This window comes from Sabethes cyaneus, chromosome 2, assembly GCF_943734655.1.
Source record: "Sabethes cyaneus chromosome 2, idSabCyanKW18_F2, whole genome shotgun sequence".
NCBI classification, from domain to species: Eukaryota; Metazoa; Arthropoda; class Insecta; order Diptera; family Culicidae; genus Sabethes; species Sabethes cyaneus.
Window position 1 is genome coordinate 160,586,004 of NC_071354.1, and position 24,438 is coordinate 160,610,441.

The window sequence follows — 24,438 nt, forward strand, 5'->3', positions numbered from 1 at the left end:
TCGGTCAAGTGAAGCCAGATCTAGTAAACAAGATCGGCCCTTAGAGAATGAGTTGATATGCACTAAAAAGAAGGAAGTATCAAGTAGCTATACATAAACCACGTGGACAAACCAACATTCTTGTGTCCACCAGGTGTTAGGGAAACTCTTTACTTCGCTACGTTTGAACGAAAACAGAAGAGGCAAATCAACCGTAGGCTGAAAGCCTCTGAAATAAAGAATCAAACAAAAACATCTGTTACTACGATACGGCTGAATCGATCTGTGCCGAACCAATTTCAAACAGAAACCGCAAATAAAATTCTCTGACGCCTCGTTGTCTAAATTAAATTGTACAGTGACTATCAATCACAATAAGTGACTAGTTTCTTTTATCGGTTCTCCTATTCATTTTGTATATTTTGTACAGAAGACAAAACGAATACCTAACTCTAGTCTGTTGTGCTGAGACTGAGATCAAAAATTTTGAACAGAAAAATGCGCCCTTCACTAACATTTTATGTGGGCTGAATCTTTCTCGCTTCATCTCATAAAACAAGGCCTAACCAATCAAGAGTAATTACATGAATGTCATTCTGTGAGAAGAACGAAGCGGTAAAGAAATTAAATCGAACTGTATGTGGCACCGATAAAACAACAAAATAGTGGTTATGTAACACACATCTGAAGTAAAATGAATGCAATATCTCTTTGCATTTAACTAATTTATTATTCAACGATATCACGAAGGTAAGCTGTTTCGTACTGCCAAGCGCACTAAAGCACGTTTTTTTAATTGTGTATAAAATTCTAATTCTCACACTAGTGACGAACGCATCAGAACTAAACAGTTTTAGAATGAAAGCTATTAATTGAGACTACGTTGAAATAAATGGTGATGGACGAGTTGTTCAAATACGGATTGTACACTTCAATTAACCTCAATTGGTGATATCACACTACGGTTGCTTGACTTTATAGTTGCTTCAGAACGAAGATGAAACAACTATTAATGGTTGCTACCTAGTATATGCCTGTACTTTGCCATTATTCTACTAGAGTAGTTCAAACTTTGAACCTATGTATGACGTGCAAATAAAAAATTGAAAAAAACAGAAAAATTATTAACTAGAAGATAATATTTAAAAGACTTATTGGGTGAAAACAAATGAAAAGATAGGTCTCTTCGGCAGTAAAAGCATGTATTGGTGATTACGTTACACGGTGATTCCACTAGTCAGCCTACTTGAAAAACCTCATAATGATGGTTTAGCTCTTTCACACAGTGAACCTTGGTGATAGATCCCAAGGCTCCTTTCTTAGTTTTAAAGTGGAAAAATACACGCCTCACTCGACTGTGTACTAATGCCATCGCACACATAACACACGGTTCGTGCGTTAAATATATATCGTAACCAGTGCAGAGATAAGGTCCGTACTTGGCAAGATTGTCCTCGTGTGGTGTAACATCTATTTCGCTTACAGCTTCTGTTTGGACTGGTTGTGCCCCAAACTTGATTATGTTAAACTTATCGTTTAGGATTCGCATGTATTCTGCTTCGATTCCGCTAAAAACGAATTTACTTTCTTCTGGTAAAGCCTGCTGGCAAACAGCACGCCATGCACCACCATTTTGCGAGACGGCCACATTATCAATCAGCACCATGGGGCAATGCATCATCGGGTGCTGGTCACTTTGACCCATGCCGATAGCAGCTACACGATTTATCTTTGGATTTACACATATACCAAATGGGTTACCATCGAACTGTTTCATTAGATATAAACACGCAGACATCATCATTATATGATAAGTCCTTTCGGTGCTGCTGAAATTTGTATTCGTATATAAAGACTCCAAATATTTGTCTGGATGAAACTTACAAGACCAACGTAAATTTGCAATCTCAAACTGCCACCTCAGTTTAGGTTGGTTTAGAGCAACTTCACGTTTAGAAATGCTATGACAAAGATTATCGATCAGCTCAGCTTCAACATTTTTTAGCTTAAAATAAGCAGCTAAACTACCACTTATATTCGCATCGGTCCCTTTTACACTGTTCGTACCGTCAACATCATCAGGTTTATTTGCATTCAACACCTCTTGTAAGTGGATAGTTTCTGCGAGAATGATCATTCCATCGCGACCGACGCGTTTCAAATGTTGCAGCCGAGGAATTGGCAAACAGCGATTCAATTCTGCTATCAATTTGCATGTGTGGCTTGCGTTGAGAATGCGGCCAACATAAACCTCTACCATACGGGGTGGCTCACAAAACTCGTCCGATAGGATGGATTGTATCATACTTAGACCGTCACTGCCATCAGTTGCTACTCGTGCCTTTTTTGATGCGGGCTGTCCCAGATCATTCATTCCGAGCGAGAGTTACTCGATACTGTTATTAAGAAAACAGTCAGTAGAAACTCAAATTGCCGACGGTACCTGCAAATAGAAGTTACACAAGTAATTATTCGTGGAAAAACACGCTGGTTTGCGCTAGTGCTAAACAGTGTTGATTCTGTATACAATAATTTAAGCTTAAATATTCCAAACGTGAATAGAGATTATATAAAAGCAAGTTATATTTGATAGTATATCCAAAATGTATTAATTGTACAAATGCAAAAACTTGTCTGGATGACTACGAATAAACGCTAAAAACCTCGTATTATATTTCTTTTCCTCTTTGTTAAAAGAAACTCTGCGGATCGATTTAGAAGCGCTTTCAAAAAAAATATTGCAATGAACTAAAAAAGATCAATCAATCCTAAATTTGCACACGTAATAGTCTATACTCTATACGTCGTTTTGGCCGTCAACATGTTAAAACTGCATAATAAAGTGATACTTAAAAACATGCTATTATGTAAGACATCCCATGAAAATATAGGTAGTTGTTCTTATTGTCCCGTTTAATTGCTAATTTTTATTAATAAAATAATCAATGAATCGTGACTTAAGAATAGTAAACACCTATAACCCTTTTAATTACCCAGGATTTTAATTATAGTTATAAATTTGATTTACACTTCACTGGAAATGTAATTAGATATGCATTCTGCAGTAAGCTGCATACTAAGTTGATAATGAAACCATTTCCATACATCTATTTTCATTTTCATACGGGATATACCAGTCTTTTTCAGTGGTATGGGTTCCATGAGCTCTATTGAACATTAATTAACTGCAAAACCGCATATCTTATCGCTACTCAACAAAGTTCAGTTCAGTACTCACTTACCAGCATTGAACAGTCAGTACAGGTTCAATCAGAAACCTATGCAGGTTTCATTGATTACTTCATACATACAGCACTGCACTAATAGTACAAATACCTATAACTACATGTAGGCACCAACCTGCAGGTACACTGATCGCGGTGAAAATACTAGTTCTCGGCTTATTCCAGATATAACATGGTCATCGGGAGAAGAGAGAGAGCGCGCGAAGAAACACTATGGAAATAACTAGTTTGTGGTGGATCAATTTGATTATAACTAAAAGACACCGGTTAAGGTGACATCCCTTCCCTGCAGTGCGCATTCCTCAATCACAACGGCACCACCGTATCAGCTATTTCTACAACTACACTTAAGGAACTGGAAATGAAAGTAAGGAAATTAGTGCCCTGGGCGATCTTGAGCGACAGGCACTGGGTCAAAAATTTAGAATACCTTGAGACTACAAAAGCTTCATCTTAATCCAACACTAGAATGCAAAAATCGAAAAACGAGCAAATCGAGAATTTGCTGGAAGCAACCATAAACCTGATTTTTTGCAATATGAGCAGATAAACATATCAATCTAAACGGCGCAATTTAACCTGCACTTATTCAACTGCACTAGTTGCGGTGAATATTACGCAAACCCACAGCCAAGTCAATATCAGAATAATTTGAGACGCAAAATGATTTTTGCCACGTGTTCAGAACCCACCAACAAATGCGTAATACAGAATAAATCGATTTATTTCGATTCTTAGTGTTTTTGTAAGTTGAACATAAATAATTTTAAATTGCACACACAGAAGCATCGTTCCCTTTCAGGCTATTACACATTTCCCGCGTTAAAATTGTATCCGTCAACCAACTAATCTAATGATTTTCTAATGTATAATGATGGTTACATTTTTTCACCATTTCTTCATCGTTCGGCCTTTAGGTTATCCAACCTATATTTAGACCTTGTGTTTGTTCGTATTTATCTAGGATACTTCAAATGGAAAATCAAATGAAAGTGATCAAATTATGTACAAGCAAACAAAGGGCCCAAAATAGCTTGGTTGCCCTATTGCCGAAGTCGGTATGAATTTTAATAACGACAGACTTGATGTAAGTCTTGCCAAAGCAATTTGCTTGTTCACCTTATTTCATTGAGTTTTCCAACGGTTTATCGGTCAGCTTTATACATAATTTTCCAAAATTCCAAAAAACAGACTGTAAGTGATTTTGAACACAAGTATGTGTGTTTTGGGTGCATGCATGTTGCAAAAATTGCTTAAGGGGGACCTTACTCTGGAAAGTCGGAAAAATCGAATTTTATTTTTTTGCATTTTCGAGACGCTTAACCCTTCAGAAATGTCATGCCAACAGGATTTTTTAATATCTGATCTCGTTGAAAACTTACGGCAAATATTGTGGGAAGTGCATCGCTGTACGAAACTTTAAACGCGTTTTTCTCGAAACCTTGTTTATTCAGCTGCCGGTACGTGTATCTCAGAATCTAGTGGACCGATTTGGCTGAAATTTTTTTTCAGCATGTAAAAATGAATTATTTAAATTGTTACGTAGCCGTTTTTTGATATATCAATTTTTCAATTTTTTATGAGATTTTAATTGGCGATTTTTGATGAATCTGATTATAGCTTGGTTCGACCCAAGCAAGCTTCCCAAGCTTGGTTCCAGCATTGGACAAAAGGTAGGAGTCACAACGACAACTTGTTAAGCGTAGCTACCTATTACCCCCCCCCCCTCTTCCTTTCCACTCCTCTCCCAAATAATTTTCATTACCTTCCCCTACCGTCCCTCCATCAATTGTAGAACCATCGTTTCAAAAAATATTAGTACCGTCTCAGCCGAGCAAAATTTGACAAAGTTATATATGGGACACTTGTAGAACTAGTTACTATCTACAATTTTGCTGAATAAAATTTTCCTGATTCTTTTGATATTCACGGTGCTACAATGCAACTAGCTCATTAAGAGCTAGTGAACGTTCACTGAATCAAAATTGAGTCAAAGTGATCAAACCATCATATACTTAATTCTCGAGCTCGTCAGAAAAAAATACCCAGCTCACCCGGTTTAGTTGAGGCGCTTTAGTCAAATGAGCATCTACTGAGCAAAAGACAGAGAATGAAGCCTGGTCCCCCATAGCAAGAGAATTCGTAGGAAAATATCAAGCGGGCTTTATGGGGGCCCGTGCTACTATAGATCAAATTTTTACTCTCCAGCAAATCCCCCAGAAATGTCTGAAGTACAACGTGCCCACGCATCATGTATGTTATTCAATATCGCCATTGAAGGTATGATCCGACGAGCCGGCATCTAAACGAGAGGAACGATCCTCAGCAAGAGTATCCAACTCCTATCCTTTGCAGACGATCTTGACCTCATTACTAGAAACCTTAGAACGATGAAGGTAATCTAAGTCAGACTAAAAATGGAGGCTAGGAGAATTGGGTTACAAACCAATGTGTCGAAATCCAAATATATAATAGGAAGAGGCTCCAGAGAAAACAACGATTACCTCCTGCGGACTAGTGACTATTGACCGGTGATGAACTAGAAATGGTACATGAGTTTGTATATTTGGGATCTCTGGTCACCACCGACAACAATACGAGTAAAGAGACGCATTCAAGCTGGAAGTCGAGCCTAATTTTACCTCCATAAGACGCTTCAAGTGGGGTCAGTCCCGGCGTAGTGATTGGCATTCACCCCTCTCACGCCGTGGACCCGGGTGACTATAATCGAAAACAAAGGTAAAAAAATAAAAGAAAAATTCAAAATAAGACGCTTCGATGAAGGAGCACGCGCCGCCGCACAAAGATGACGATGTACAAAACACTAATCAGACCGGTGCACGCTAAGTCCGAAGGTGGTTATTATTTAACTTTCTTGCACCTCAGATTTATCTTCGCATGATGTTAGCATTGCTCAAAATGAATAATTTAAAAAAGGTCTTAAAATATTCTATCTTGGGTTTTTTGAAAAATTCATTTTTTAAGTTTATATAGGGGTTATTCTTTCTCAAGTGAGCTTACCCGTTATAATCGACCACCTTCGATTTCAACCAAACTTGGTATAATTGCTCATTCCGACCTCACATTCATTAACAAGTGCCTTCGGACATAGCGTGCGATGTAGTCCCCTACGGACTTAAGACAGTAACTCTGCTTACGGAAGACATACGTGCACTTTCCGTATTTGAACGACAGGTGTTGCAGACTATTGGGTGCATGGGTGCATTTAGCAACATGTAAGCGAAGTCACGTAGCGTCCCAGTCGCATACACTCAGTGCGCTAAGGGCCCACAGAGAGTAAAAGCGACAGCGACGCGACGCGACTTCGGTCACTTGTCGCTAAATGTACAGTCTTCGGGCGAAAAATAGCTGAGCATATATTTAACTACAGCAAAAAAGTCGCATCGCGTCGCAGGTCGCTTGTGCTCTGGCGGTACTCTAAGGAACAATTCATTTTACTGTACCAGTTATGGTAATAGCACCGACTAACATACAAAAACTCACTGTCCCAATCATTGGCGGAACTAGCGCTCATTTCTAGGGGGGGCTATAGCCCCCGGCTTTTTTCGACCATTTTATTTCCTTGGCATATTAAAATTAAATGTACATTGATGCATGGGAACTTTAATTAGTGATGCATATAAAAATTACTCTCAAGTTTTTATTATGTAAAGTTATCTAACGATAGTTTTTTCTTAAATTTAAAAATCCAGCTTAATTTTTCTAGGGGGGGCTAAATGTCTCCTAGGGGGGGCTCAACCCCCCCTGGTTCCGCAAATGGTCCCAATCTTCACAAGCTGTAACAGTCATTTCAAATTTAATGTTGGTTGAGAATGTCTGCGTATTCGTTAAAGTGGCGCTATTAACGAAAGGAGGAGAACGTCACCTAAAAAGGATTTGCTCGTCCAAAGGATACTTCTATTGTAAGCTAATATTTGGGAACGTTGATCATAGATGGAGCTAGTGTGTGGGTAAAACATACGTAACAATATTTTTGCGGGATTTTCTTCAAAGAGTCATGTCTGTTTGTCTGAGGTAATAGTAGTAAACTATAAGCAATTTGAAAAAATTATGAAGAATTTCATAGTTTACATAAAAAACATGTTTCCGTAATGCCTTAGGCGAAATCCATCAGGAGATATTTCGATTATTCTGTTGTGAATTAATACCACAGAGAACAGATTAACAGGCTCGAAGGAAGTAATCGATTTTTTGTGTGTAAAATCTGTCGGTAGCGCCCTCCAGAAATAGTTTACCAAACACATCAAAAATATCCATGTACCTTTATCAATATTTCTTTGTGCTGGAGTTACATAGCAGCGATGGCAGCGACATCAAAATTTAGTTTGCCACTTAGGGCTCGAGGGGTGCTCTATTGAAGGATTACTCGTAGATTACAGAAAAACCTTTTACACACTTTTTGTTAATTACCTGGTAGTCTGTTCTCTGTGTTAATACTTTAAAAAGATATGTAGGTACCGTGGAAGCACCAAGTTTGACGCGGTTAGCAAATTTTCAATTTTAAACATTAATTACAAAATGACGGTTTGGCCATTAAAGTCAAGGTTTTGCACAGTAATAGGGTAATAGTTAGACTAGCAAAGAATATGTAAAAAATAAACAAACAGTAAATATGCATTGAATTCTTTATATTTTGTCAAGTTTTTGTGAGACGCTCGGGGTTCCTAAATTGACGCGTGAATTTTGCAACGTGCCTTATTTGACGCTCTGGAAAAATTAGTATAATTTAACAAAAACGACGATGTATTTTGTATTTTAGATAACTGCGCACTATTTTAAATAGTTACACAAGGTTTTCGTTATTTGTGTGGATATATTTCACCCCAGTTTTTGCGAGAACGTCGGGAGAATTGGGACAGCCGATATGTTTATATTGCAACCACAGCCAGGCTATTCAAAAATCTGCCATAATTTGTGTTTAACAATGAAATGACTTTTCTAAAACAGCTGTACATTGTTCTGAACGACAGCTAGGAAAGTGTCAAGATTCACGGTGTCGCAGGAAAAACTAAATTAGCCGCTTACCGGAAACTGCAGGTACTGCAGAATTAGATCGGCCAGACAAGCGAAAAAAGTATCCTAATTTGACCTAAACCAATATTTTTGATTGCTTACCTGTTTGGGGAACTTGATTTTTCTCATAAGCAAAACAAGTCATTTACTGTTTATAGGACCTCCTCTCCAACGCTAAAACCATATGTTTGCCCTGAGAAAGTGTTTTCTGCAGCTTCTTCTGACAAACCGTGGCCTGTGTAACACCTAATGAGACGGTAAACTGATGAACGAATACCTTTCTTGGTGACTTACGAGATTTTTAGTGTCGGAATAGATGACATACTTTTTATATCTTACTCTGTAAATAATAAGCAATACTAAGAGCCTAATTTGACGCAAAGCATTTTTGTCCAGAAATAAGCTAAAAAGTTTTTAGAGTTCGAATAACGTGTACAATATATTAATAATACTTAAGTTTTAACATTTTTCGAAGACATTATAACAAAAAAGCACTTTTAAGCGTAAAAAATATAAAACATAGTTGAGTGTTTCTTTAGCGTTTGTGCTATGGTAGGAAAAAAATGGATCATCTAACAAACGCCCTTTCTGTTTATTTTTTATTTACAATATAAATGACCAATCAAAAGCTTTTTATGGCACGAATGCGTTTCATAAGTGTAAACAAGGTATCAAAGGTACACTTTTGCGAAATATTAATAAAGGTAAGTGATTATAGCAAATTTCTGAAAAGTGCGTCAATTTTGGGCCTGCGTCAAATTTGGTGCGTCCACGGTATATGCCTTAGCGGCTTTAGCAAACCGATAGCAATATGAACAACATTGGCTGGTTTGAAGCAATCAAAGCTACATAAAGTAAAGTTTGAGCTACTTCAAGCTTAATAACGGTCTTCCTCATCAAACCACTAGAACCACTAGAAATTTTCATTAGGTTCACAGTTTTTAGACAGTTTTATTTTGAAGTTGTTTAAGGGTACGACACTGGCTTCGCAAATCATACAGTGAGTGCTGATGGATCGGAAGATGGCGGTTCAATTTCCGAAAGAAGGCATGCGTTTTTAATTAACGTTATTCGAATTTGAAAATATCGCATTCGATGTCATAGCAAAATTAATAGAAATGACATGGTTCCATTTTTTCAAAATTCAAATGAAATTATGAAATTATTGAGTTTCTAAAGCAGCCATATTCACGACCCCAAAGCTTGAAAAAATTACTAGTTTGAATGTTTAGGAGCTGAATAGAATAGAGGAATAGTCATCCTACTTTTGCTCACTCTTAAAAGTTTAATACACTAACATATAAATAATTCTTTTACTATCAAGGCATTAAATTAGATAAGATAAAAAAAAAAGAAAACGTCACGTAACTTGTTAGATCGAGACACTTTTACTAGCGAATACTTTCACACAATTGATTAATTTCACTAGACGTTGGGTTCTATTTACACTAAACTGTAAAAAGTTAATCTAGTACAAACCGCTTGATAAGCAAGCCATTTAAATCTATGCCTAATAAATTTATATGTAAACGTTAAAAAGAACTAGTAATAATGCAAAAATGCCAATATCAACATTTGCAAATTATTGAATAAATATTACGAAAATTGAAGTTAACTTGTAAAGCTAGATATTGTAGATCTTTACTAATTCGGCCGGCTCTATTCCTAAGTAACCGAAAATACCAATGGCACAAAAAAGTTATGAACCGATAGTTTATTACCGTTACGATCGACAGAGTGTCAGAGTTAATTATCACTGTTTTCCTAACAATAGATCCTATATAATTGGATTACTAAATCTGCTATTTATGTAAACTTTACTGTACCTACATTTTCACAACTAATTGCTTTGCACATGCAATTGGTTTTAATTTATTCAAAGCTTCTTTCATTTAAAATCTAGTTTGATAGGCGCTGTACTGTTACTGCAATACTTACAATATGGTTTATCTATGAACTGCTTCTACCAGAAGTCCAGCGATTCGAGAGCATTCGTCTAATCGACTAAAATTTAAGTAAAAATATATAGTGTATCACTGTTGTAATAACGCTTAAAACAGTACCATTAGTCCAACCGGAACCGTCAGGGTAGAAAATATTTCGAAATGTGTTTGCGCTAACTATCGGCTTATCAGAGGTTTTTTTTGTGGTTTTGTTGGCTAATACCATATCAGAGGCTTACACGAAATCCTGTAACATGAACTGTAGGAACTGTCAAAGCTAAACGCACGATAAGCAAAGCAAAAAATGTTATTTTGTTGTCAGCTGCTTTGTTGTCAAGATACCAGTGATACCAGAGGTGCAGATTGAACAAATTAAAGAAACGAATAGAAAATCGCGACTGCGAAATTAAAAAAACTGCGATTTTTGCGTATTTGTTTTTAACTCTTCAAGGTTCAAACACGCGCGGTTGTTTTCTAAGATTTTATGAGCAGTTTTTATGGTTTTTATGCTCAAAAAATAATAATTATGTTCATGAAACTGTTCTCATTTTATTCTTTCCGTCTGCTTTGCTCTAGCTTTTGCGTATCTCTGTTTCTGCGAGCATTTCTAGTTTCGTTTGCTGTTCCGTTTCCATGCGATTCCGTCTGTTCCATTGGTTTCACGGGTTCCACCGGTTCCATTCAATGTTTTGTTCCATTCATCCATCCATCTCCATCAACTACGTCGAAGCTGTACATAGTAAGGTATATATGCAATATGCATTGCTCATTTCATTGATGTAAATATTCAATCGCATTTCAGTACAGCTACTTTTACTAGTTATAATACAACTAGCCAGTCAACTAGTCAGGTTTTGCTAGTCCAAAGAGAAAGTTTAGTGTTATGCCAGTTCCACTTCCCGATTCGGATTCCGAGGACGAGTTGCCTCCTGCGTGGGAAGAGCGAGCGACCACCGATGGCTTTGTTTACTACGTAAACCATCAAAGTAAAGCAACTCAGTGGACCCATCCCCGTACCGGAAAGATGAAACGAGTGTCCGGTGATCTACCGATCGGCTGGACTAAACAAGTGGAGGAAGCAACCGGAAAGATTGTGTTTACCGAAGAAGCCACCCAGAGAAAATCTTACAGTGATCCTAGACTAGCTTTTGCCGTTGAAGAAGCTCCCCAAGTTGTTGGACAACTGCGTCAGCGATTCGATAGTAGTACGAATGCTCTTCAAGTACTGCATGGACGTGATCTTAGTGGGAAAATAGCAATTATTACTGGCGCCAATACTGGTATTGGCTTCGAGACCGCGCGCTCGTTAGCTCTACATGGATGTGAAGTAATTCTTGCTTGCCGTAATGAAAAATCAACGAACCAAGCCATTGCCAGGATTCGAAGCGAGAAAGAATCAGCTGGCAAACTATGTAAATTTTTCAAATTAGATTTAGCCAGCCTGCGTTCTACGAAAGAATTCGCGGAACAAATTAAGGCTAAATATAAGCATATTGATATGCTTATCCTCAACGCTGGGGTTTTTGCTTTACCTCACTCTTTAACAGAGGATGGCTACGAAACTACATTCCAAGTGTGCCATTTGTCACACTTCTATTTGACCAACTTGCTATCAGATATTGTCGACCATACTTCAAGAGTTGTTATAGTTTCATCCGAATCACATCGCTTCAGCATGCTTCGCACTAGTGATATAACCGAAAGCAATCTTTCACTGCCCGCCAATAAGTATTGGAGCATGATTGCATATAACAACGTAAAGCTATTCAATGTTTTGTTTGCGTTTGAACTTGCCAAACGGTGGAAAACTCGTGGCATTTCTGTGTTTGTACTGCATCCCGGCAACTTAATTTCGTCGGATATTTCTCGCAACTGGTGGTTTTATAGGCTGATTTTTGGCCTTGTAAGACCATTTACCAAGTCGTTGCAGCAAGCTGCCAGTACGACTATTTATTGCGCCACTGCACACGAGCTGAATGGACTGACTGGACTGTACTTCAACAATTGCTACGTTTGCGAGCCTGCCAGAAGTGCGAAGAACGAACGCAAGCAAGAAGCTCTGTGGGAACTTAGCGAAAGCATGATCGAACGGATTTCCAAATAGTTTTGTACTTTTTGCTTAACCAATTGTTAATAACTTTTTATTTTGATCAATAATATATTTTACTCGAACACTACAGCCTGTTGTAATTATGTAAGTTTTGAAGAATTCCACCTAAAGTTTATTACCTTCGTTAGGTATACTAAACTTTTTACACATCATTACGATTATTGAACTACAATTTAATCATTTCAAATGACTCATACATATTGAAATCAACTAATGAATCTTATCAGGATTTGGTTATCTGCGAATCATTGATCATTGATTTTCCAGAAAAAGAATTTCAACATCCAAGACCAATAATCAATTTTGCCATCCTGTTGAAACCACAAGTTCTGACTATAAATAGGCAGTTCTGACTCTGGCATTTTGTAGAAAAAATTAAAATCAATGAAAAGTGAAAACCATAAAACAGTTGAAATAAAAATAATCTGTTCATGGCAGAAAAAAAGAAGCCGATCGAAGTACAATTTCTGATCGGATCCGGCTCCGATCGGTATGTAGAATAGAGGCGATAATCTAAACATCTCTTAAATAAGATATTGGTCCAATCGTATTAAGTTATTACCAGATGTTCGTATTCTCTAGATAAATTTAGTCTTGTGGCCATTGGCTTCAATGTATCGGCAATTCCATGACATGATCCTTTTCCACGCGAAGTTGCAAAGCCATTCGGAATCAATGATGTATTTTTTTTTGGTTTCGCAAAGGTCATATGACCTTGTGCTGCTTAAGTTTTTCTAAAAAGTTTGCGATAAACGGGGACTATGGGACAGTTTTCAATTTCACGGAGATAATAATATTTTGATGTTAATGATGATTTACACATCAACCTTTCGAATTGCTGTTTGTAATCAGTCTCAGTTGAATGAGTATTTTTGAGGCTCCCAAGGAATATGTTTGTTATACAAAGTCTTATCAAACGCTTGTTCCAAAGGCAATAGATACACAATAGTTGAATAAGCTACTCTTAAACAAAAATCTATATTTGGCCATGAAGCATTGAATGTTCTCGTACCTTGTACGAACACAATCATCTTGAGAACCTAAAGTGTTAAACATTGTAATTACAATGTATATATTGATTTCTTGTGCTTAGCATGGGGAAAACAAGACACAACACTTACTATGGTTCGGTATTAATGATGCAAACGTGCTGAATCCAATTTCATGTTCACTAACGCTTTCCACTGTTGTTCCTAAACACATAAATCCTTTGTCCTGGTATGACTCTATTAAGGTCGTTGTCATAAAAAAAACTGCAGCAATTGATTCCTTATTTGTGCAACCATACGGTTGACTGATTTAATGTTAAGAGTTGCGAGTAGTTCTGTTTTTACTGCTTATTTCTTTGTCTACGGTACAACACATTTGTCAATGTTGTATCCGTCCATTACCTTCTGAGCGGACCATGAGTGTGATTAAACAGTTAATAGACGGATTTCATCTCTTCATGAGCAATGTGGCGCATAAAATATAGTTTTCAGTTGAGCAACTATAGCTTCATGTGCCAAATCCTTTGTTTTTCGACTTCTTTTGTGATGGAAAGTTAAGTGTGTAACAGTTTTCTTCATCTGTTTTTACTTCTTACCAGTGTCCTTCATTTTATAATTATTTTAAATTAAAATATTGCAAACGTTTGTCTTAAATAGTATTTTGATTCAAATTAAACTGAACAATTTTAGGTATAATATTTATTTAGATGTGTTAAATTATGCAAATAAACGAAATTTGAAAAATACGTTAAAATGTTAACGTTTTACCTCTAAACCTCAATTTAAATATGATTTATATTCCTCATTGGAAAATTCTTCTTATTTTATTTCATACTTTGAATATTTCCAACAAAGTAAAACAAAAAATTACTATATTGTCTATACTATATATACTATATTACTATAATTGTCTTACTAAAAAGAATGATTTCCTTCACTGAACACATGCTCACGTTGAAAGTTTCATTCAAAGTTAAATGAAGGTTGCTATATAACATATGAAAGTAAATTAAGTTTAAAAAAAATAAAAATTACAGTACCCGAAACAGTTGAGAAATCTAAATCGAAATACTAACAAATTTTGCAACAAGGTTTAGTCAGTGAGGACAAAATAGGCGATCGAATCGAGGCAAAATTAGTATCTGGTTAGAATTTAGCAGATAGAATCATCGAAGTAAAATACAAACGAAACTTTGTTTCTTATGTTCTTTCTGTTAAATGATTACAAAAGGTAAGTTTATTGGCATGTCTGAAACGGTATAGGAAAAGGAAACCCAGAACTCCAAAAGCAATAAGCATTAACTGCAACAGCTTACCAAATGAAACGTAATGTATTCGAACGTAACTGGTACCGGTGGTACATTGCGAGTTGTACTTCAAAGCAGCTATGGACTGTAAAACAATAATTTTCTATATAGAGCAAGTACATAGTAATTACTAGAATAAATACTTAGCAAAAGGTTCCATTATTTTAAATTATTGCAACGATATTCGAAAGTGTAGAGTGTGGGTCAATTTAGTCTAGCAACGCTACATTATGTAACGATCACATTTGTTGTAATTTATCCGATTGTGGCATGCATATGTACAATCGCGATCGTTTAGATGAACTTTAATATTAAGGCTCGCTTACCAGCAGCGTACTTACATACTGAACACGCAATTATGCTGCTACCAGCGAAAGAAATTTTACCAACAGGTGGGATGCGAGCAGTCGAAGCTTTTTGAACTGATTGTTGAAAATAAATTTGCAGAAGCATGGCAGTCAAGTTTTGCCAGTTTGAAGAGAAAGTCCAGTGCGATGTCTGTTTCAGCTCCCGAAGCTAATCCTGACAATGAATTGCCACCAGCATGGGAAGAGCTGGCTACCAAGGATGGGTTTGTGTACTACGTGAACCATCAAGACAACGCCACTCAATTGGCTCATCCTTGCACTGGGAAGATAAAACGTGTTTCCAGCGAACTTCCAGAAGGTTGGAATAAACAGGTGGAAGAAGAAACCGGAAAGCCCCTTTTTGTTAATGAAGCTACCCAGGAAAAATCTTACGTGGACCCAAGACTAGCTTCTGCCATTGAAGATGATCCTCAAACAATCGGGCAACTCCGACAACGTTTCAATAGTACTACTAGTGCTCTTGAAGTGCTCGATGGCCAAGATCTCACTGGAAAAGTAGCAATAGTTACAGGAGCAAACACAGGCATTGGATATGAAACAGCGCTATCGCTGGCTTTACATGGATGTGAAGTTATTTTTGCTTGTCGCAATGAATCAACAACAGGCAAAGCTATTGCTAAAATTAAAAGGATTAAATTATCAGCTGGAAAAGCATGTAAATTTATTAAACTCGATTTAGCCAGTCTTCGTGCAACGAAAGAATTTGCTGATAACGTCAAAGCACAGTATAAACATATTGACATGCTTATTCTTAATGCTGGAGTGGTCGGTGCCCCAGAACACCTCACTGTAGATGGCTACGAGACAACATTCCAAGTGTGCCATTTGTCGCACTTTTATCTAACCATGTTGCTGTCAGATACGTTGGATCACATGTCCAGAGTAATTGTAGTTTCATCTGAATTGCATCGCGCCAGCATGCTTCGTACTAGCGACATAAACATGGAAAATCTGGCTGCCCCACCAAAAGCATACTTTAGCATGAATGCATACAACGATGCTAAATTATGCAATATTATGTTTGCGTTCGAGCTAGCCAGGCGTTGGAAACATCGGGGTATTTCTGTATTCGTTCTTCATCCTGGTAGCTTAGTTGCTACGGAGATCAATCGCAACTGGTGGTTCTATAGATTGTTTTTCCAGCTCATCAGACCTTTCACCAAATCCGTACAGCAAGCTGCCAGCACTACCGTTTACTGCGCCGCCGCTCCCGAGCTGAACGGACTAACTGGACTTTACTTTAATAATTGCTTCCTTTATGGCCCAGCCAATAGTACAAGAAACAGTAAAAAGCAGAAAATTCTTTGGGATCTCAGCGAGCAATGCATTGAACGAGCTATGCAATAATTTCGATTGCGTGAATATAACTTTGTTTTTCTATTTTGAAACCACAAATTGATTAATTGATTTAAATAATATCTTACACTTAGCAAAGGAAGAAAACAAACTTGTTTTCGATTTTTGAAAGAACCCCTGTGAGTCAATTCAACATCTAGGTTTACTTCATGGTTTGTTTCGTTTTTGATATAGAATTTCGAATTATGCGAAGATACTGTACTATGGAAAGCTTGTAGTGAAATCGTGGTCAAATTGTAAACGCATAAATCATGTTTGTGTTTGCGTCATTATCGTTCAACTCATTTTTCCATCAATTAATTCGTGCAGAAAATAATTGCATTTTTATCACTTCAAGTGATAAAAAATTGGTGAAAGGTGATAAAAAATCAAAAACTTGTTATAACGCTGGTCTTTACAATAGACGAAGAGATGAAAGTTGTAAAATTATAGATCTTCAGGGTAAGACAAGACGTGATTTTTTTATAATCTGAGTTTCTTGATATTTTCTTTTTTTTATATTGATGGTTAAACTCTAATGAGTTTATTACTTCATTTATTCCTAGTTTTTGTGCAAATTTCAATTTTCCTATCAAAATTGAGCTCGCATAGAACTCTAATGCATTCCATGCATGCATTCGTCTGAATTCATGAATTCTATCCGGTATTCATTGCACCATGCGTCTCCATTGCGTTCTCGTAACTTTGTTTCTTTAAAAAAATCTTATCTTAAAAACTAACTTATTTTCTGAATTTATCAATTGTTGATACGTTACGTTATGCTCAGCTTTTCAGAAGAAAAGATAGTCTCTTTGGTGTGCAATCCATAAAAACATGAAAACGAATATTTTCAATATTTTTGTAAACATTAAAAACTTTGTTTCAATCCTATATTTCTCTGAAAACTTAATAAATAAAAGCTAACTGAGACAGTTTCATAACATTCTTTATTCGATTTCGTCCTGCTTTAATACCAAGAAAATATTGAATTTGTCCTATAGTCACTTTTCTAGTAACGGTTCGACCCCGCACCGATTGCACTTGCAATGGTTTGTGCTTTAAATACTTACCGAATACCGATGTAGAAAGCCTGTTAATAGACAACATATTTTTTCTTCCTTTGCCTTCTAGCTTCAGAATTCAAAATACACTCCAACTTGTTACCACGGAGCACCCTTTAAATTGATCAATGCTATTTCTCGATCAACTGGAACCGCTACTACGTTCGCCCGTGCATTTTTATTCTTCATGGGTTTCAGAGGTTTTTTTTGCGGTTGTGGTTGTGGTTTCTAGTGCAATCTTCTTGAAATTTATTCGCAGGATCTTCAGTTCATGAAGCTTGTTGCTTCTAGACTCTTCCATGTTTGAAAGTGTTACAAAAATTGATTCAACAACCTGACAATTGTTTCCCTTCAGAGGCCGTAACTTCAGGACAAATAATATAAAATTATATTTCTCCAACAGTGATCTTATGAGTAAAAGATTGTTTTCCATTTAATTCTACTATAATCATTATTAAAAAAAAAAAGTAAAAGCCCTTTAAGTCATATTTGAGGCATATTTAGGACGTATTATCATTATTATTTTTCATTAAAGCGGTTTTCAGCCTGCACCTGATTCGCCTCGTACGTACTATCGTTTCTTACCAGCGAACCTCCTGCAGCGCTACAATTCTACAATGTCGGCTCTTCACTTCGGCTTGCGGCTCAACACTTTTCCAGAAAGCACATGGGTTTGTTTGTTAATTGGTCCATGTCCGGTAGAACAAAAGGAAAATATCAGAGATCCCCATTGCCGACGGTTGCCCGCCATGGCTTTGACCTATCGCCATGACAGGTTCACGTCAATAGCCTATACGTCGCCATGAGTCTCTGGATCTGCCTCTTCTTTGTTATCCTTGCGGATTCCAGTCGTGTGTTTCTCTGCAGATCTCCTTCGTTCCTCTACACAAGGCATGTCTGATCCACTACCACCTAAGTTCTCAAATTTCTGTTGCTATCATCCGTTGCTGACATGGATGACGGAGTTTCCCGCTTGATATCCAGTTGTCAGGCCACCAAGCACAAAAGTAGTGTTCGACATCGGAACGAAAATTAAAGTTCGGGTTCCGGTTAAAAATCGGCCCGAACTTTGTTATTCAGATTTTATTCCGGTCCGATTTGGCTCTGTTCAGGTTCCGGAACCGTAGCTAGAGGGGGTGCCTAGGGGACCTGGCTCCCTTCAGAAATTTTCACCGCTGGAATTTGAAAACCGGAAAAAATTCAGCGTGCATGTTCCCAAAAATAGTTGATCCTAATTTTTCTCGCACACAACCCAAACGACTATCAATAGCTTAGTAATTACGAAACCTGGCATATGATAGAGACGAGGGAGGGAATTTAATCACAAACGAGCGCGAGATGGTCTTCAAGTGGGAACAGTTCTTCGGTGAACACCTCAATGGCAAATTTGCAAAAGGAGGCGGAACGGAAGTCAACCTGGGAGTGTCCATGGAAGATAGCAATATTTCAGCACCTGATCTCTAAAAAATCAAACGAGAAATCAAGTTTCTGAAGTCCAATAAAGCCGCTGGTAAGGACCGTCTACCGGCAGAGTCCGAGAAACGCTGGCAACGGCTCTAACTGGGTGTTTTTTAAGATTTGTGAGGAGGACAAGCAACCGATGGAAATGAATAGAAGGATAGGCACAGCGTTGGTAAAGCTGCCTACAAGGTATTCTCGCAGATCTTGTTACACCGGCTGTCACCGATAGCACTTAGTTTCGTCGAGAATTACCAGGCAGACTTAAACGGGGCTCGTGCAACTACTGACAATATTTTTACCATCCGACAGATCTTGTCGGCATATCGGGAGTACAACGTGCCCATGAATCGCTTCTTTATTGTTTTGAAAGCAGCATACGATACAGTCGATCGAGACCATGGCAGATAATGCAAGAACACGGTTTTCCGGATAAACTGACTGAACTGATCAGCGTTACACTGGATCGAGTGTATGTTTCGTGCGCATCTTGGAGACACATATGAATTCCTTCGAGGCGCAGGAAGGGTTGAGACAAGGTGACGGCTGATCCTGCATGCTATTCAACATCGCTCTTGAGGGAGTGATCCAAACTTTGCGTCGCAAAACGCTACGATCAAGAAGCTACGATCGTCGCCGTACGAATGTGACAATGTACAAAACCATTATGAGATCGATAGTTCTTTACGAAGTTGAAGCCGGGATGCTGCGGAAAGTGTAAATTTAGTGTAAAGTGTAAAGTGAAAGTGTAAAGCGGATATTTGTACAAACTGAAAGCGAAGAGTGGTGGAGGCTTCTAGTGAAAGTCGGTAGGCTACTCTGGTCCAGACGCGTCGTAAGGATGCCGGGTTCCACGTGCAGGATTGCTCGGCCAGGTCGAAAGTGATTTGCGACTTCTGAGACGAGTGGCAAGATCGAATTGAATGGAGACGATTGCTTGAAACAGCACGAATCACTCCGGCTCTATGCTGCTGACAACAATGACGACGATGGCGCTTATATAAGTTTTCATACAAAGTGATTTTTTTTGGAAGGCACCCCCTAGGCCCCTCCCAGGGAAAGTTCCTAGCTACGCCAATGGTAGCAAAGACCGGTTATCGGGTTCATAGCCTGCACACCAGACGATCGATAACTTTAGAGCTTCCCAGAGGCCTGGTGATCGGAATTACTTTTACATTTTTTCTTGCAAAGTTATCCACAAGGCCACCAGCATTGAACCAAATCTATCGAATACTCATCAACGGTGTTTCTGAAATACCAACATACGTTTCTTACGGGGTGCGGATATTAGAATGTATCATTACCTAGTGCGCTCAAGACTACCGACGGTCCTCCGTCGACGGAGATCTTAGCTTAGCTTAGCTAGGATCAGAATTCACCTTGATAAGTGATGTGATTGTACAAGCGATGAAGAGGAAAAAGCTTAGAAAAACTAGGAATAATTTGGCTAAGTGTCGACGAGCGGAGTGAATTGACCATGATCCTTAGAAAAAAAAGCGTCAGGAGCAGGACAGGGATCGTGAATAACTATAACTATTCTACACTCAGACAATTCCTTCCGATATGTCGGGAGTACAATATGCCCCCGTATCATATTAGTGTGGATTTCAAGGCAGCATACGTTACAGTTGAGCGCAAAGAGTTATGACAGTTAGTGCACAAGAACAGTTATCCGGACAAACTAAATAACACGGCTAATCATAGCTTCCCTGAAGCTACTGATGTTCTACACGCGTGTTTCGGTAGCACTCCCGAGTTCTATCGAAAGAGTCAATGGACGGTCCCGTATTCTATTTTACCATCGCTATTGAAAGTGTGAGCGGGCGTCAAAACAAGAGGAGCGATCTTCAACAAAAGTAACCAACTCCAACCAAACAAGCAGACCATGACCATGATCATGACATCATTACTAAAAACCTTGGGACGACGGAGGCTTTTTTTTGACTAAATTCATGTGTATTTCTTGTTTGTTTTTGTTTCTTTCAATATAAACATTTTTAAGTGCTTAGCATTAAAATATTGCTTCTCATCTTTGTTATACATCTTGCTTTTCCCGTTGACTTTGCCTGTTTAATTAACCTAAAAATTTTCAACGTCGAAACATTTTTGTTTGTTAGAATTATTAAAATATATCCTACCTACTTATCCAACTTAAAACTAATTGACGCCTTAACCTAATGAATTCAAAACTTGAGCGGGAACACCTCTCTTCGTATTCTAATTTGTATGCATCAAACTTTTCCAGGGTGTCCAGGGCAGCGAACTCATGCATTTCGCTTGTGCTCGTCCAGGGGTGTAGGTTCAGGATCATCTTTAGGCATTTATTTTGTACGCGCTGAAGCTGCAGCCTGTGTGTCCTAACACAGCCGGACCAGACCGGGACCGCCTACTCTATCGCCGGGTAGAAAATTTGTTTGTAGGCAGCCAGCCGATTCACCAGGGTCGATTTGGATGTTCTGCATATCATCGGGTACAAGGACCGGACGAGTATGCTACATTTGTTAATAATTTTGTTAATATGAGACCTGAAGATCAGCAGCCTGTCTGGCGCGAGTCCGAGATAAACGACCTCATCGGACCACTATATGATGGAGTCGCCGAACCGGACCCTTACGTTCGCAGCCGGAGTCAGCTTTGGAGACTTCGAGTGTGGAAAAAGGATTGCCTGAGACGGCGGAGGCAATCTACGCCGATCTAAAAACGGAGCATCGTACCCCTGGGGAAAGTCGGGAGGCTTCGTTGGTCCAGCCATGGTGCAAGGATATAGCACTGATATCAGGAATAGAGAAACCCTATGTACTGGATAGCTCAACTGGGTTGAAGCTGACTTGCGAGTGTCGAGACGCTCAACGAATTAGCGACGAGTAGCCTAGGTCGAGTACATTGGAGACAAGTTCTTAATACCTTCTTCAGTAATCTAAACATAGGGAGAGAGAGAGACGCTAGGTTGGTAATTTGTCAAATCTAAATCTTCATCCGCATATTTGGGCGAAAAATGTCCTGATTTTTAATTGGACTGATATAGTCACCCTAAGTAATACGGATTCGAAGTTTGAGTTGAAAATTCAAGTGTTGGTATGTAAGGTGATCTTTTTTGGCACCAGATATTCCACAAAGCTGCAAAGACATCCCTAGCCTTCCTGATCCGTGTGGCTATATCAATCTTGGTACCACCATCGGGCGTTGTATGGCTACCGTGATATTGAAAGACCTCTACCTCCTCAACCGAATTGGCGATGAGTAGCCCAGGGGTGAGTACAATGAAAAAGAATTTTTGATACGGTAAGAGCCACCCCGACTCTATGCTATTAGAAGTTAGTACCTGCTCAACTTATTGTCCCGCTACTGTGAAGTTGGTGGTATTGTCACTGTTCACTGTGAGATCAGTGTGAGTCCTGCTACCTGGGAGCTCTCGGACAGGTCATCCAGTTTGCTCCACATATCGATTCGGACTTGTGCGAGCAGAACAATATCATCGGCTAGGTCAAGATCATTTAGCTGCTCCATCGTTAGAGAATTCCAAGGCAAGCCTCGATTTGGCGTACTGTCAACAGCTCCAACTAGTATCTCATTGATACTGAACCTCGATGAGATGAACTAGCTTATCTGGAGCTCCTCTATGCCTAAGTTCACCCTAGATGTTTTCGTGATTGAGTCAAATGCTTTTTCGAAGTCAATGAACACCAGCAGAAGAGAGTCCTGGAACTCTTTGATCTGCTCTAATATAATGCAAAGCGTTGTGTTATGGCCTATCACATGATTGACCAGCACGGAATCCAGCATGCTGCTACCGGAGAGTTACGACGACCTTCTCCTGGATCTGGTTGAGGATGACCTTACAACGTACTTGAAGAATAATACAGTGCAATGTCATGCCACGCCAGCTAAAACGTCTGAATTTTTCAAAAATTAGGAGCAATATGCCCCAATCCACTGAAAAAGCGGTTTCCCAAATGTTACTGAAGACCTGATGCATCATCTGAGCTGACAAAGATGGGTGAGCTTTGAGCATCTAGGCTGAAATACAGTCTATCCCTGGCGCTCTGTTGGATTTCATACTTTCGATTGCTACCTAAATTTCATCCGGTGATGGTGGGTCTCAGTTCACGCGATTATTGCGACGAACTATTGGCGTCATGCGCTGCTGGTTTTGTTGGTCTCTGATATTGGACACTCGGAAAAATTTTCAAAATGTTCTGTTCATCGCTTAAGGCGTTCTGTACGGCCAGTCTGTAACTGAATAGCTCTGTCCTTTAGCGGTATCTTGGTATTTATCCTGATACCACTAAGGCGGCAAGAATTATCGTACAACACACGCATATCACCATTGGCGGCGGCGGTTTTTCCCGCTCTAGTTTAGTAGTAGAATCAATATATATAGAATGCCAGTGTCGCTGTTTTTCTATAGGACTCATTGTGGTAAACATGATGCTAACAATCTGTATCAAGTCTGTGAATCGGGAACTTCGTTGTCAAAGTTGCTCATTGTTATATATCTGTTCTTTATCTGTGCGCTGGTTGGTGCTGTCAGTGCGTTCTCCGCTGTGTTTTTATGCCAGTGAAATGGTTTTAAACGTTCTTTTTCTTTTCGTCCGGATGAATAGAATCCCCCAACTGCGCCCTTTCGCACCGACTTTTTCAGAAATTTGAAGCAAGCGAAGTTTCCAATCACATTACTTGGCAGCCATAATTGAAATTTTAAACTGGCTGTCAAAGTTTGACAATGAGATTCCTCTTTTGATGAATCTCAGGCACACACACATTTGCATATACCGTGTACCCCCGTTGGTATAAGCTTCTTTAATCTGAACATTTTTAATCTGTACCCCGGTGGTATGAATGCGTTCACATTAAAAACCGATCAAGCGTCACACACAATTGACGTTAAAGTTGATCGGTAAATTAAAAGAAAGCAAAAAATCTTAATGCGTTTCCCCTTGCTCAAGAGCTTTGGCAATAAAGCTCATATGCAACTCACCTCTCTCCAGCACTCAAAATAGACCATTTTAGTCGAAACTGCCGAACCAATTTCGTCTTCTACAAACCGAACGTTTAGAATTCGCGCATGTTTGAAATGTTTTCAAAACGTTTGTTTTCGTCAAATCAAAACAACAAGCTCATAGGGTGTGCGTCTTGCGCGTTTGTGAATATGAATAGAGTTACCAAATATTCAGATTAAAAATAAACTCGTCCAATCTGAACGAGCTGTTTTTCATATTAGCGGGGGTTGAGTGTATAATGTAAATACATTATCTGAACATGTGTGATGTTTACCACGCGCACTGCAGCGACACTGGCATTCTATATATATTGATTATACTAGTTTAGTAGATCATTGATGGGCAGTTGTTTTAGCCGCTCTGGTTCGCGCTCGCTCAATGCTGGTTTCGCCCTCCAAGTATCTTCCGAATGGCGTGTTCGCCAGTCCCAGGATTTCAAGCTTCAGGCGGCTATCTTCCCTTGGAACCAGTTTTTCTTGCAAGGCAAGGGTCAATATACTCCATGTTCCGATTCGTGTCCATGTTTTCATGCTAAAAAGCGTTGACCAAACTCGTGATTTTAGTCATGACCTTGAAATGCGGTCAGGCATATACCGTGAACGTACCATA

At 38.7% G+C, this 24,438-nt stretch overlaps 3 protein-coding genes across 4 annotated transcripts; 2 read left to right on the forward strand and 1 right to left on the reverse strand.

Moving 5' to 3' along the window:
- Window positions 1-1,189: 1,189 nt before the first annotated feature.
- Window positions 1,190-10,455, reverse strand: LOC128737684 (probable inactive tRNA-specific adenosine deaminase-like protein 3). Its single transcript, XM_053832379.1, has 3 exons — window positions 10,322-10,455; window positions 10,197-10,262; window positions 1,190-2,422 (listed from the first exon to the last, which is right to left on the reverse strand). The coding sequence occupies exon 3, from the start codon at window positions 2,351-2,353 to the stop codon at window positions 1,217-1,219; it is 1,137 nt and encodes a 378-aa protein (XP_053688354.1). The 5' UTR covers window positions 2,354-2,422; window positions 10,197-10,262; window positions 10,322-10,455; the 3' UTR covers window positions 1,190-1,216.
- Window positions 3,221-12,368, forward strand: LOC128737683 (WW domain-containing oxidoreductase-like). 2 transcript variants are annotated; one of them, XM_053832377.1, is made up of 4 exons: window positions 3,221-3,327; window positions 3,390-3,591; window positions 10,778-10,945; window positions 11,004-12,368. In XM_053832377.1, exon 4 carries the CDS (start codon window positions 11,085-11,087, stop codon window positions 12,303-12,305), a length of 1,221 nt encoding a protein of 406 aa, XP_053688352.1. In that variant the 5' UTR covers window positions 3,221-3,327; window positions 3,390-3,591; window positions 10,778-10,945; window positions 11,004-11,084; the 3' UTR covers window positions 12,306-12,368. The 2 variants fall into 2 exon arrangements, with proteins under 2 accessions (XP_053688352.1, XP_053688353.1); XM_053832378.1 differs by having other exon boundaries at window positions 3,312-3,591.
- A 2,733-nt stretch (window positions 12,369-15,101) lies between these two features.
- On the forward strand, window positions 15,102-16,322 carry LOC128737708 (WW domain-containing oxidoreductase-like). Its single transcript, XM_053832404.1, has one exon. The coding sequence runs from the start codon at window positions 15,102-15,104 to the stop codon at window positions 16,320-16,322; it is 1,221 nt and encodes a 406-aa protein (XP_053688379.1).
- The last annotated feature ends 8,116 nt before the right edge of the window (window positions 16,323-24,438 follow it).